The sequence below is a fragment of the Trematomus bernacchii genome, unplaced genomic scaffold (genome assembly GCF_902827165.1).
Source record: "Trematomus bernacchii unplaced genomic scaffold, fTreBer1.1, whole genome shotgun sequence".
Classification (NCBI taxonomy): domain Eukaryota; kingdom Metazoa; phylum Chordata; class Actinopteri; order Perciformes; family Nototheniidae; genus Trematomus; species Trematomus bernacchii.
The window spans coordinates 670,998-687,047 of record NW_022987577.1 but is presented as its reverse complement, the minus strand read 5'-3'; the positions used below and the strand labels follow the sequence as shown (position 1 = coordinate 687,047).

The 16,050-nt window shown below is 40.6% G+C and overlaps 1 protein-coding gene across 1 annotated transcript; it reads right to left on the bottom strand.

Annotated features, from left to right (window-relative positions):
* Positions 1–1,477: 1,477 nt before the first annotated feature.
* On the bottom strand, positions 1,478–13,052 carry LOC117479794 (mixed lineage kinase domain-like protein). The gene is made up of 11 exons (XM_034126878.1): positions 12,923–13,052; positions 9,260–9,713; positions 7,304–7,381; positions 6,912–7,092; positions 6,646–6,746; positions 4,723–4,858; positions 4,463–4,547; positions 4,225–4,364; positions 4,083–4,132; positions 3,258–3,395; positions 1,478–2,263 (listed from the first exon to the last, which is right to left on the bottom strand). Exons 2-11 carry the CDS (start codon positions 9,705–9,707, stop codon positions 2,214–2,216), a joined length of 1,407 nt encoding a protein of 468 aa, XP_033982769.1. The 5' UTR covers positions 9,708–9,713; positions 12,923–13,052; the 3' UTR covers positions 1,478–2,213.
* Positions 13,053–16,050: the final 2,998 nt, after the last annotated feature.

Below are 16,050 nucleotides of genomic sequence, written 5' to 3'. Positions count from 1 at the left end.
GGGTGTCTCGCCTTAAAACAAATGAATAACGACTCTATATAATAAAACACGGAGGACGGAGATCTCTTTTTCTCCCCCTCTTCTGACAGCCCAGCAGCTGATCAGAGCACGGCTCCCCTCTCCTGCAGGGGGGCGTGGTCAGCAGAATCAGACCCGTAGACAGCAAACAGCACATAGAGCGAAATGAGGCATGGCTAAAATGCATGATCTGTTTGGTATTTTGAAAACAGAAACGTATAAATATACCTTATATAGGTATGGCCCTACAATATATCATTTAAATATAGCATGATAGGTCCACTTTAAGACATTGATCAGTCTTTTCATTCAGATGCAAATTAACAATGCCTAAACATGTGGCTTCCTTGGGCCTTTCTCATTTCTCTAATTCCCCTCCTCGACTCCCCTCCTCGACTCCTATCCTCGTGTCTTACTCCCGCCCAAAGGAGATGCGAGCGGAGGAGTCGAGGAAGGGAACCGAGGAGAGAGGAGGGGAAGCAGCAGGCGTTTCGAGAAATTAGATGTCCTTCAACATGGTGCGCTGAAATCCATTTCCGGGTCACTACCGGAGGACCGAGGATTCGAGGAGTCGAGGAGGGGAAATTAGAGAAATGAGAAAGGCCCCTTGAGTTTCTACCATTTTCTGACAGCATGACAGGAAGTGATGCAAGATTGACAGGAAGTGATACATTCAAATAACTTAATGAACAGTGTCAAATAAACAAACGTTACAAGTCACCTGAAAGGTGCTGCAAAGCAGTATTTTAACCTTAAAAATTATATGAAGTGTTTTTTAAAACACCACAAAAGTAACGAGCCTGTTTTGAAAATGTGAGAAGTAGAAAGTTCAGGTATTTGTGTTCAAAATGTAAGAAGTAAAAGGACAAATTTGTCAGAAAAATAAGTAGTGGAGTAAAGTACTGATACCAGAAAAATGTACTTAAGTATAGTAACAAAGTATTTGTACTTCACTACTTCCCACCTCTGTTGCTGGCTCTAATTTGTGTTACAGGTGTTCAAGTCGTTCACCTGATGAGCCACACCTGGGTGCCTGGGGATAAAAGGCCAACACCCTCCCATACTGCCGGCTCTCATTCTTTTGTTGGCTTCAACTTTGATTGTGCACATTTTCAAACAAACACACACACACACACACACACACACACACACACACACACACACACACACACACACACACACACACTGACACTGATAACTGACACTGATAACTGACTCCCACGATTGTTCAGGTTCGTTATGTCCTTTGGATCTTTTACATTGTAAATAAATATGCTTTTTGTTCCACTTAAACTTGCCTGGCCTCCCATCTTTGTTGCAGCCTCCGGGCTGTACACAGTATCATTCATGTATTTGACATCCATCCACAATTGGAAATCATTTACCAGTCAAAGATCATTATCTAACATACTCACACTTAGAAAATTCACCTGAAGACATGTCAGCCACAACACACACGTTGACTCAAGCACCACTTTTATTGGCATAGAGAATCAAGGTAAACGTAAAAGGTACAAAAATGAACCTTTAAGCTCGTAAACTTTATGTGTACTATATAGAAGTTATCATCAGGTTTTATCTCAGTTTAAGGAAGAGATTTCCCACATATAAAATAACCAACGTTTCCAGTGTTTATACTTCCTAACGGTTATATTTCTCCATAAGACATAGTTGAACACCATACACTTGGTTTACATATTCCCCAAGTTTTCAATCAAGACCCCATGATTGAAAACAAAATAACATACAGTATCTTCTATAAAAACACATCTTCCAGCGCAATTGTTTTGTAACACAACATCAGGTTTTAGTGTAATGCCTGCCAAGATAATGATGTTCAATGTTTGCTTTAAGAGGCCTATGTTTAATTGGGCTTTAACAAGCGGTGGTGCGGATCAGAAATGCCCTTTTTTTTCACAAAATTGCCCCTGATCTGATACATGCAGTCTCATGCACATTTGAACCAAAGACAGGACAGCTAAAGTCCCGAATAAAGAATGGCTTTCACAGTTATACAGAGCTGCAATAGTGTGTTTAGTCTAAGATAGGACTTAAGAACCGTTAGGAACCAAATTGTGCAGTTGGAAAAGGCTTCTCCAATAGAACAACTTTATAAGTGTATCATATCATTTGGTCTCCTGAGGATATCAGGGATCAGAAACCCTGAGTACTGCAGACTGAGAGGCATGAAGGCTTTACACCTTCTCCAACTGTGTCACCCATGTTTTCAGTTTATCCACCAGCACTGTGGGAGAGAGAGATAGACACCATATTAGTATTGTTATTGTTGGAGAAATTCTATGGTTAAAGGGCCCTACTGTGCTTTTTTTGTGTTTTCCCAGAACATAGTGACTTCACTACGTAACACTCACACTTCTATTGGCTAGCGCTCCAGCACATTGTACGTGATAGGCTAAGGGGGACATCTCTAAGCGGTTGACCAATCACAACAGAGCCGGCCAGCTAACCAATCAGAGCAGACTGGGCTTTGGTTTCAGACAGAGGGTGAAAAGAGGTGCTGCAGCACAGACAGTATGAGAAAAATAAAGAGCTTTTTGAACATTAAAGCATGGACACCTGAACATCAGCAGGAGAGGACTCTTTAAAGTAGAGACTCTACATACTGATATACACCTGAACATCAGCAGGAGAGGACTCTTTAAAGTAGAGACACTACATACTGATATACACCTGAACATCAGCAGGAGAGGACTCTTTAAAGTAGAGACACTACATACTGATATACACCTGAACATCAGCAGGAGAGGACTCTTTAAAGTAGAGACACTACATACTGATATACACCTGAACATCAGCAGGAGAGGACTCTTTAAAGTAGAGACTCTACATACTGATATACACCTGAACATCAGCAGGAGAGGACTCTTTAAAGTAGAGACAATACATACTGATATACACCTGAACATAAGCAGGAGAGGACTCTTTAAAGTAGAGACACTTCATACAGTACTTCTTCCACCACTGCAACTGTCACTCTATGCACTATTATAACTATGCACTGATTGGCTTAAGCTGAACAGCCAACCAGAGTTAACTTTGAGGTTTATTTGCTGACAGTGCGGGACTCACCGCATAGAACATGGCCAACAGACACTCAAAATTGGCGGACCGGCGATAATCTGCTTGGTGTGTCAGGGCCTTAAAGTCTGTCCCTTGTAAGACAATCTAGCAGATACATGTTTTACTTAAAGGTGAACATGGTGATGGCGGTAAGTTACCTCCAGCAGACGGTCTCTGGAAGGGATTGTAGGCCCGGCAGGCGTTGATCAGAAGTTCTAGTTCTTTGGGACAGTCGTCAAGCCGCTCCTGGTATTTGTCTACGAACACTTTCTGATGGACTTCTTTAACGGTCAAACCTGAAAGAAAATCACGAACACAATAAGGACAAAAATAATAAGCCCGCGTTGTAGTTTTAGTCATGCTAGCAGCACCATTTTAGTCCAAACTTTTGGATGGATTGCCCTTCTGTTCAGACATTCACGTTCCTCGTTCTTAGTCAATGTTTCTGACATTTACAGACCAAACAATGTATCTAGAAAATAAGTTAATCGTGCAAGAGTTAGGTGCAGCTGTGCTTTGATTTCATAATTTTTAAGTTGTTTTTAACTTCTAGTAATTTCTGTATGTAATTTAGATCAGTGGTCCCCAACCCCTGGTCCGTGGTTCATTTGGTACCGGGCCGCACAGAAAGATTGATTGAATGCAAAAATAATTGATTGATTATCAGTCTGAAAGATGTTTTATTTAGAAAAATGACCGGATACATCCGTCTGTGCGTCTGTGTCTCTTGACACATTTCATTCCGGTGCGCTCCGGCAGCACTACAGCCCTGTATCCCCCTATACTTTGAATGGCGGTCCGTGTAAATCTTGTCTCCCATGAAACCGGTCCGTGGTGCAAAAAAGGTTGGGGACCGCTGATTTATATGACAGCATTTAATCTTTTTCTGTAACGCGATCAACCATGAGGTCCTTTTTTTTTTAGATGTTGCAATTACATCTAGAGTTGGAGAGTCCTGGCTGTTGTGTTCTGCAGATACATACCGTCAAAAGGTTTGCGTCCAGTTGCAACTTCCCAGAGGACGATTCCAAGGCTGAAGGGCAACATTTCAAAGTTATCGTACAGCAGTGAAAACAAACATGCAATCTCTGAATTAACCTGATGTCCAGAGTGACGGTATCTGACCTGTAAACCTCACACTCTTTGCTGTAGTTGTTAATATATTCCAGTAACTCAGGAGAGGAGTAGGTGAAGGACCTGTTCACCCCGCCCCTCGTTGGCTTTCTCAGAGACGTCTCAGTTTGTGTAAACTCAAAGCCTCCCAGCTGAAAACCACACCAAGACTTTATTAGTTTCCCTCAACGCCTTAAATCCCGCCAATCATTGGACCGTCAGCAATCCCAGCATGCACCAGTGTCCGTACCTTGACTGTGTAGCCGTCAGCTACCAGAAACTTGCTGCTGTTGATGCATCCATGAACTTTACATTTTTCTTCAGACTGGTGAAGTCTATAAATGACACAGATGTTATCATCATGAAGGTACATTTTATCTTTTAAATTCAATGAAATACAATTCCTTTATTGTCATTGTACAGGTACAATTACATTTAAAAAGCATTGCTGTCAGTGCATAACAAGCAATAATGAACAGGGCATAAAATAAATGATTATGTTATTCTAACCGGTAAAGTCCCAGCGCTGCGTCGCGGCACATACGAGCTTTCTGGTTCCAGCTCAGTATGCAACCAGAGTCTAGAACCTCCCGCAGACTTCCCTTCTCACAGTACTCCATGATGATGAGAAACTGAGGTTTAGGTCCTGCAGGAAGTCACAAGGCAACCTCACATTATTGTCATTTTAAAGGAGTGGTGCAGGAATTATGTATTTTTGTAGTCTGACTGTAAAGGTTGGACCAATAAATGCAATTGCCAGAACAAAAAAGCTAACGATAGGCTATAAAGGAACTACAGCATGGTCACATGACTTCACATCACCACCGCTAAGCTAAAGGAGGCTAATGTTGGGCTATAAAGGAACTACAGCAAGGTCACATGACTTTACGTGACCACCGCTAAGCTAAAGGAGGCTAATGTTAGGCTATAAAGGAACTACAGAACGGTCACATGACTTCACGTCACAACCGCTAAGCTAAAAGAGGCTAATGTTAGGCTGTAAAGGAACTACAGCACGGTCACATGACTTCACGCCACCACCGCTAAGCTAAAGGTGGCTAATGTTAGGCTATAAAGGAACTACAGAACGGTCACATGACTTCACGTCACAACCGCTAAGCTAAAGGAGGCTAATGTTAGGCTGTAAAGGAACTACAGCACGGTCACATGACTTCACGTCACCACCGCTAAGCTAAAGGAGGCTAATGTTAGGCTATAAAGGAACTACAGCACGGTCACATGACTTCACGTCACCACCGCTAAGCTAAAGGTGGCTAATGTTGGGCTATAAAGGAACTACAGCACGGTCACATGACTTCACGTCACCACCGCTAAGCTAAAGGAGGCTAATGTTAGGCTATAAAGGAACTACAGAACGGTCACATGACTTCACGTCACCACCGCTAAGCTAAAGGTGGCTAATGTTGGGCTATAAAGGAACTACAGAACGGTCACATGACTTCACGTCACCACCGCTAAGCTAAAGGTGGCTAATGTTGGGCTATAAAGGAACTACAGCACGGTCACATGACTTCACGTCACCACCGCTCAGCTAAAGGCAGCTAATGTTCACAGGGATGACGTGTATTACTCTTATTTAGTCATATTTTAGCAATTGCCCTTTCCAAGACCAAGAGGACATTCTCCAGTGAGGTATTTACCAGAGGTGGGGACTCGAGTCACATGAATGAAATGAATCTGAACTTTTTGATCTGTTATAATGATAAACTGAAGCAATTTCAAAATTAACCCAATTAAGTGAGTTTTAAATCGTCCTACTTATAAGGAAATTATGAAGAGGAACAAATTAAATGATTTGAAAATGATATCTATGTAGGTGCTGACGCTGTTGGCGGTTCTAGTGTTAACAGAAATTTAAATTAAATATGTGTAATGGCAAATGCCATATACGATTTTATTACCTGGAATTCTGCCTTTTTGAACAGACTTTTTGATTGAGTCCTAGCTATATTGTCTGCAGTTCTAGGGTTAATATTGATCTAATATGATTGTCATCGGTCTAAATTAGATTTCAAATGATTAACTGTGTATGTAATGAAGATCATAGTGTGGGTTGAATCCATTTTCATAACCACTGTAAATGCGGAAACTGGGCTTATTCATCAGAATTTCGTATGACTTGACTTGACTTGCTTGACTCTCACCACAGTGACTTGGGACTTGCTTGATACTTGTAGGTCAAGACTTGAGACTTGCTCATGACTTGCACATGTAGGACTTACTCCCACCTCTGGTATTTACTGATGCATTTTGTGTCCAAGAACCAAAGTCTCTTCAGCTTGTGTTAACCACAGACCTTGACTTCAAGACAAGGAAATCAGACAAGGTACAATGCTGACTCATTTTCCGGGTTTGAGGACTCATTGCTGCACCACTCTATATTCAGAATTTTACATTTTACAGTCCACTCACCCGTCTCGTCCTCGACACAGATGCCAAACATTCGCAGGATGTTGGGCGACTGAAACACTTTCATGGTTTCCACATCCTTATTGAAACGTTTTTTCACCTCGCTATATGTCAGTGGCATGGAGGAAGGAAAAAAGAAAAAGGAACGGTAACAGACATGCTGTATCTCCTCCAGCTTGTCTTAAAGGTGAATAAATCCACCAAAAGAACAAAATGATGAATGCAATTAGGAAAAAGGAAATTGGTATTGTCGTGAAATGTGCACAGACCTTATGTTGGTGGTCGCAGGGTCAGTGTATCTCTTGATGGCCACTGGGAAACTACGGTACTCTCCTCTGTAGACCTCTGAGGTTGGCGTTGTCATGAAGGGCTTCTTGGTCAGGCCGTCAAGCTCGTATTTAAGCTCCTGCTGTTTGATGATCTGGTTGCCCACATTGTAGGGCTTCTCCACTGTGAAAACATGTGGTCAAAAGTTAGTTTGGGTCAGGATTTGTAATGTAAATCCATTATTCTATCTCTTTTAGCTCTGGTTTTGGTTTCCTCCAACTACTAAGGCAATATAGATTTATTTATATAGTAGGTTTCAACAACAAGGCGACTCAAATCTGATCAATTGTTCTGACATTGATTATTATGTATATGCTGCTTATGCTCTACTCACACATTTTCACGATCTTATTAATGTCTTCTTGCAACTTGTTTGCCATCTCCTGCTGCTCCTCCGCATACTGCAGTAGCACTGAGGAACAAACAAACACGTATAAAGTAAAAAAGACAACAATAATGCACCACTTTCCTGCTATTTCACACAATATCCTACACAGGGATGTCATTTCATGTCCTTTTATCTGATAGTCAGTATGTTCAAGTTTGGATACTGTCATACGAAAATGTGAAGAATGGTTTGTCATTAAGCTTTATTTCAACCTGGACTTTGAGGGACTCCAAGGTCCAGGAAGTGCAGAAGTTCCTCAAACTCATGCGTGTTTGCTTTCCTTTTAACCTGTTAAGCCCTGAGCCTGTTTTTCAGGTCTCAGGCTCGAAAATGACATTCCCAGAACAAATGACCATATCTTCCCTTCTAAAAGGGTTAAATTAATAATCTTTTTTCTCAAAGTAATGATAAACCTGTGAGTTGGATGTAGAAAAGTCAGAACAATATAGATGTTTTTTATTTTAAAGAAAATTCAGATTTTACATAGTAAAAAACTGTAAATTATAGTGTTCGTCCAAAAATTATTTTTGACTTATAGTGAAAACCACCCTTGGATGATGGGTTAGTAGATTAAAAGCTTTAGGAATCCAAAGTACAACATATAATAAGTACCCTGTATCAAGATTGATCCAAAACAAGTGACATTTGACCTTTTTAGAGAGATTTAGCAAAAATAAACCACTTCTGGGGTCATTTGGGTGGATTTTCCATATCTCTGGCCCCCCTTACTCGATTTTGATGGTTGACACCTCTTTCTGACCGTTAGAGCCAATAGAATCGAAGGGGGAGTCCCCCACACACACACGTTGTGAAGAGAAAAGGTGGGGGCTTCGCGCATGTAATTTTGCATCAGAGTGAACCTATCTCTAGCTTTGACATCTGGAAACGGAAAAGCAGTTTTAATGCTTATGGATTATCAGAAATCATTTCAAAGGGACACAGACACATTGGATTAACCTATGGATTAACTTCAGGAGCGTTTTTATCGTTTTAATGCCATTGAAGACCACTTTGGAGAGACTACAGAGCCAAGGTAAAAATGTTAGCATTTTTAGCTACCTAGCGTCACCTGTTTTGATGTCCGTTTTTGCTTATAACGTCGCAAATACGTATAATTCAGTGGTAATGTCAGTGTCGTTAGATTCTGTGTCACCTCACGATGTGAATCGATGTGGATGTGGTGAAAAGATAAATAATAAGGTTTTGTGAGTGATTTTCGGTGCAGTAAGGTGTTAGCATTTTTCACTCGTTGCTAATTCAGAGGCTCAGCGTTAGCATTGTGGGTTTTCTTTTAAAAAAAAAAAAAAAATGATCAGTTAGATGAGTTTCTTCCCGTTACATGGATATAAAACATTCATAGTTTTATTCAGACACTGTTTCCTGCAAGATGTTGCGGCAGTGCCCCGGTACCGGGGTCTCTCGGGCTTAACAGGTTAAAGGTCACCTATTATGCAAAATCTGCATTTTCATGTATTTTCTACATCAACATGTGTAACTGTGTAAAGACCCCCTCTCTTTTTGTCCTGATCCATTTATATAAAAACCTGTCTGTAAATGGGCTGATCAGATTTTGGCCACTTTATGATGTCATAACGATTTTTTGGCTTGTGTAACCATTAGCCAATCAGCAACCAAGCTGACCGGCTGCTAACAGCTCAAAACATTGCCTTAAATTGCCAAATATGTTTTATATGAAATCTAAATGGTTAGTTTGGTACCTGGAAGAAGTGTTATTACCTAATGAAAGTACATTTAGAACATCTTACAAACGTTTATTTGGCAAGCTAAAGTTGATAAAGCTAATGATGCTATGCAAAGTAATTGCAATTACGCTCTAACTGGAAGTTCGAACACAAATCAAGGTTCTGAAACTCTACAAAGCCACCATCAGTTTGCCCTCACTTATCTTCAGCTCTCTGTCATCCTGCTTCCTGTCCAGCTCGTCCTCTTTCTCCCTGGTGGATTTTTCGAACACCTTCAGCAGGACGTTGCCTTGCTCCACCTGCAGAGATCCTGAAAGGATCTGGAAGGCGTCGTCGAGGCGGTCGTTCAAGCTGTAGAACTCGTCTTCGTGGTTTCCACACTTCAGCACTCGCTTCACCAAAGATTCCCCGGAGTATTTCTTCATGACCTCCTCCGCCGATTGCAGTGTGAAGGAGAGTTCCTTGAGGCATCGTTCTACGTCTGCAGAGGTTTGTCCCTTCTTTCTCTGCTGGATGGACTTCACCAGATGCTCCAGAGCTTTGACGCGATTGCAAACACGACGGCATCGCTTCTTGTTGGCTTTCACATTCTCCACCAGGCAGTAGATCTGGGAGGCGATGGACACGATGATTTCAATGCTGTCCATGAGCAGCTGGAAAGAGGGGGGAAATCCATTAAATCAAAGCAGAAGCTGAATTGAAGCCAATGCATTGATTTTTATTTGACATTTTCTTACCTAAAGGGCACATATTTTGTTCATTCTCAGGATATGTTTACATACTTTAAAGGGGCCCTATTATGCTGATTTTCAGGTTTCCCCTGGGGGGTTCTATTGATCATTAAAGGTCCCATGTCATGCTTTTCCGGTTATTACCCGTCCCCTTGTGTGTTATGTAGCTTTTTCTGCATGTAAACGGTCTGCAGAGTCAAAAACCCTCAAAGTACACCCTGTAGCGAGTAAAACTCTAACCCAAAAAAGACCTGTCTATGCTGCCCCAGAACACCTCGTTGGAGATTTCTCTTTTTCCATTTTTTTCTTCCTGAGTATAGTGACGTAACGGTACCCAGGTCAAATGGACCGATCTCCACACACACACTCACAGCTTAAAAGTTTAGAGCCATAGCAGACTGGGTCAACAATAACAAACTGGTACTCAACATTGCAAAAACAAAAGCAATGGTGTTTGGATCCAGACATATGTTAAGCAGCAATCCTCAATTAAGCCTGACACTGGCTGGTCAGCCAGTGGAACAGGTAAACCAGACTAAGTGGCTTGGCATTGTTCTTGATTCTGGTTTACAGTGGACAAAGCAAATAGACAGTATCGTAACTAAAATGGGAAGGAGCATAGCTGTGACGAGAAAATGTACAAAGTATGTAACACCAACTACTTTGAACCAAGTCACTCAGTCTCTGGTTTTGTCACATCTTGAGTACTGTCCGGTCATATGGTCATCAGCAGCAAAAACACATATACAGAAATTACAAATAGCTCAAAACAAGGCTGCCAGACTAGCTCTCCACTGTTCGAAGCGCACTCATATTGGAGTTATGCATAGAAACCTATCATGGCTTCCGGTTGAGAAACGTCTGCAATCTCGTGTTATCACTTTTCTAAAAAAAGTCCAATTTAGCAAAAGACCACTGTATTTGTATGATCAAATAGTTTACACAAGAGACGAGCATGACCATAGGACTAGACAAGCTACATCAGGCCATCTCCGGGCACCTAAACCCAGGACACATCTTCTGAAATCTTCAGTGACTTATAGAGCAATAAAGGAATGGAACTCATTGCCAAACTACCTCGGTGACATAGAGTCCAGAGCCTCTTTCAAGAAGAGATTGAAGGGCCATCTACTAATGACCATGTACCCTTGTGAGCTGTGAACCCTAATTTAATTTGATCTCATGCTTTGTACTGGTGGGTCTCTTGTGCACTCATCCTTGGCTGAGATTGATATTGAAAGTGGATGAGATTGTTGATGATATTGGTGATGTTGTTAATGAAGGAATTATGTCTTGAATGTTGTTGTATTATTGTTGTATTGTTTTAAGTGTCGGACCCCAGGAAGAGTAGCTTTTGTCAAGAGCAAAAGCTAATGGGGATCCTTAATAAACATAAGCAGCCTGTCTGTTAGTGTGTGTGTGTGCTCAGGCTGAGTTCCGCGGTGTCTCGCTGTCTCGCAGACCCCACGCAGCATTCTCATCTGTTTGTCATTGCTGGTGTCATTTCCTGGTTGCTAACAAACGCCATTGTAACACATAATCACTGATGTTCCGCTGTAACGGTGGTGGACTCATCAGAACAGAGTGGGCGAGCTGACCAATCAGAGCACAGTGGGCTCATAGGGAGGGGGGGAGGGCAGGAGCTCCAACAAGGCGTGTAGGACAGAGAGTGGATACACATACTATACAGAGATGCTGTATGAGAAACCAATGTGAGTTTGGAACATTGAACAATGTAAATCTATTCTAGTAGACCTCAACAATGGAATTATGATCAGAAATGGCCAAGACATGGGACCTTTAAATCAGCCAATAAAACACAGAACACGTAATATAAGAAAGGTCACACAGGATAAAAAGCTTAATTATGAATGAATGTATAAGCTGAATTATGCAAAGTGGGACATCTACGAAGCATGCAAAACCAGTTTAGACAGACACATCTTAAAATACACAACAGAAGACAGGTTAAAACATGAAGGGATGCAATCCTACAGACACAACGCAAAGCAAGAGAAGCAGACAGAGCACGCATGAACAAGCTCTGATCCTGCAGAGAGAGACTGATAAAATCTTACAGCCAGAAAATAAATACTAGTCTGTTCACTTTCTGCCATGCACATACCTGCATGATGACACACAGAAGGAGATGGCATTATCATTTGCTAACTATCACATTGGTTTCATTACTGCTGCAGATATTTGGTCATAAACCAAAGAGATATTTATCTTTACAAACTGAAAGCCGACATTGTCCTCCTAGCTATTCTGTTGACACGGCTAATAAAAACACTACCCACTTTTATGAGTAGAATAAAAATGTGCCCGGACAAGCTGACCTACATTGATACTCTCTATTTGATTGCACTTTCACAGTTACATTTGAGTGACACATGAACTGTGTTGGCTTTAAGATCCATTTCCCTTCATTTTGATTTAAATGTCTTTTTTTAATTGCTCCTTTGTTTTTGATACCACACTATTTGTATTATCAAGGTGTAAAGCAAGCTGCTAGATTAAAATACAATTACAATTCTTAATGTAATGTAACCCTAACCCTAATTACACCAGGTGCCCCAATCACCCAGTGCCCAAATACTCCTTCGAAATAAAAGCATAAAACTACTTGAACTAACTCATAATAACACTAAATAATATTACATTTACTATAAACAAAAACAGCGAGAAAATAAATGTTTAACTATTAAATATTATCAATCAAAATATAGCTCAACAACTTTCCTAAAGCTTTCAAGGACACAGATTGTGAGTATGTTTGGATTTCTTGTCCGTCCGACACTCACAAGCCGCTATGACTCAAGATTTGTTCTATTTTTAACAACTTCTTCTTTTCTCTTCCCCCCTGTCGTTCCCACGCATGCTAGCTTTGTGTTGCCCGGGGGGTAATAACTTGTCTTTGTGTCCGTCTTCAACAAGTTCACCCAGCGAGGAAAGTTCCTCTTCAGCAAACGTGCAAAACACCAGTCTGTAGTGAGTAAGTACGGCTGCACAGAAACGACTGTAAACATGCTGAATCTGCAGAAGACTGAACAAGAACCAGAGGACAGAAGCAGAGCCGTCTGCAGAGGAGTTTACATGTTGATAAGATTTATAACAAAATCAGTATTTACCTTTTAGTTGATGTAAAGTTTCTCGTCTGAGGGATTTAGCCTAACTTCGAAACTAACTTCTGTCAGCTCTTCCCTCGGCTGCTTCCTCTTATTCTCTGAGTGTTAGTCCTTCCTCTAAGTGTGACTCATGCTCGTGACACACCAACGGTTTATGTATTTTACCCCTATGAGCAGAAGTGTTAATCAAAGCAGAAGGCGCAGAGTAGATGAGATCTGGGGTTCTGACGTAGGATCAGCAGGGGTGGGAGGGAGGAGGTGATCTGACACCTGACAGGGACAGAGTCACATGGATCAGCAGGGGTGGAGGAAACACAAAAAGAAGGGGGAGGGAGGAGGGAAATTAGTTTTTTTAAGAAACTATCTAAGAAAACCCTTTTAATCCATATATTAACACAAAGGGTCATAAAGTGTTATTACCTATACAACTTCAAAAGACATCCTTAAATGTTATATAACCATATATTACCACAAAAGCGTCAATAAGTATTATTACACCACTACTTAGGAACAGTACCTTATAGGGGAGATTACAATAACAATAGGTGAGCAAACAATTAATACAAAGAATGAAGGCAATGGTTTATTAGAGGTCACTACAACAGGTGCACTGACATCTGTCACATCAAAGAGGTTTAGGGGCGGGACTAAGGGTTTATGGCGGGTCATAAATCAATCACTCAACATGTCATAAATAGCAAAGTGACACATACCCTCTCCTTTCTACTACTTGTATCATAATATCATCTTTATTAGGAAATGAATGGTCAACATCTTGTACAAAACACAATAAAACGTGTCTTGTTTTGCACACACAGTTTAATGACTTTAATTGAGGAAACACATTTCCAATAAGCACAAATCCAATCACACACCATAAACAATGGTATCAATATTTAATCATCGCTTGTTGAATGAGGTTAGTTGAAAGCAATAATATTAAATTGAACCTAATATTTCTTACTTAAAGGTGGGGTAGGTAATTTTGGAGAAACCAGCTTGAGTGCGCTAGAATTTGAAAATACACAACCGGAGAAAATCTGCCACTTCCTTATAGAGCCCCTCCTCCAACACACACGAACGCGCACATGACCAATGAGGGCACGAGATAAGTTTGTGCACAGATGGAAGGCTGACAGGCAGGTAGGCCATCCAGTTATTTTAGCCGGGCCGGCTCAGATGATTGGTCGTGCTTTTTACAGTACTACGGCTTCCACAGATGAAATTTTTTTATGGATTTTTTGTCAAAGCACTTCAGATATTCATTGCTATCGGGATGTTAAGAGCATTCCATGGAATATAACAACAAGTGTATCTCCAGCCGGTTTCTCAAACTTACCTACCCCACCTTTAATCTTAATATTATGGCTTTTAACTAACCTAATACAGTTATGTAAAATCTGTTGACATAATACATTTAATTAAAGTCAAGGTTTCAGTTTAAACAAACACCAGAGTTGTAACAAACCTGTAGAAACAGAACTAGGAGTGCTCTGTAACATGCAGGTTATTTTGCTGAAAAAAAACTGTCACCACTCTGGAGTTGTTTTATAGAAATGAAGGATGCTTTTTGATCAGGGACACAATGTTTTTCAGGCAGGATTGCAACCAGGGGCAATCCTGCCCCCCCGTTGACAGTTCACGAGCGTGTTCTACCAATTTGTGTGGGCTGGGCAGGGTCAGAGTCCAGGGCTGATTTTCAGACCCAGTCCGCCCCTGGTTGCCACATTAAGTTGTATATTAAACTGGGCACAGAATGTAGTACCATGTATGGTACATATGACACTAAGATAGTAAAATCATAAAGCATAGTCGTAGCTAACTGCTGCTGAACATTGATACCAAAGTCCATTCAATATAAATATGAAATACATTAACCTGTCTACAACTTAACTAAAAGGAACTAAAATATGTGAAATAGTTTTCCTGCCTGCTGCTTGTCACCACCACATACACCAGGATAGTTTATATTGAGCCTTTTTTTATGAATCCTGTTATTTATCCCTCAATTATTTTTGCTGCTTTGACTTTTGAGCTTCTATAGCAACTTAATATCCCCTTGTTAGGATGAATACATTTCTTATCTGATCCTACAGGAGATTGTTGAGAACAAAGTCTGTTTTGCGCTGGCTTGACTGTACCATAACTGTTATTGTCTTTAACAGAAAGATACATGTTGAAGCATCTCTTAGTCACAGACAGATCTGCAGAGACACGACTGAGGAGTTCAGAGGATGTTTGACTTTCTTTAAAGCATCTGCCTCCATGTACCAGTAAGTACTCATCTCTGTTATATTATTATGTTATTCCTTTTATGTTTTTAGTGTTATTGAGTCTTCTCATGATATGTTCTTCACCTGAGGAAACTGCTATGTGGTGGAACATTATATCTCTACGTAAGAGGAGGAATACTATGTTTTATTAAAGCTCACACAGCCTTCCTTATCTCAGCTTGACTCATGTTGTGTTCATAATATTCAGCACCACTCACTTTTACAACATGCCGTAACAAGAATTATAGTTCCATTAATGTCAGATTCATGTAAATCCATTTTACAGCTAATTGCCTTCCTGTCTCTCCAGCTGATCCTGGAGGTCACAGAGATCATTCCCCGTGTGAACACCATATTGAAGTTAACGTGGGATTAAAAATACATAGTGAAAAACAATGATAAAATGATCCTGATCCCCAAAGCTTTGAATAATCTCCAACGAGTTCTGACAAAGCCAAGAAGAAGCTCCAAAAGTAAAATGACTAAATTGATAATAATGTTAATTGATTTTACTGAATACAACTAGAATTAACAACCATGTAACCTTTTGCTAAACAAACACTGGAGTTGTAAAAACATTTAGAAACAAAACTAAATCCTCTGAACATGCAGGTTGGATACAAATCACCACTCAAAGTTTATTTTGGGCTGGCTCGATGCACAATCGACCTTAAAAGTATATAGTCTTATTGTCTTGAACAGATGCTGACGGATTAATGTGTAATCATCTCTTAGTCACAGAACCAGACCTGCAGAGACACAAAGGACTGAGCAGTGAGGGGTCAGCTCACCTGCTTTGGAGGAAAAACATCCTTATTTGACTTCTTTCAAGCACACAATCCTCCATCATCCACTTTA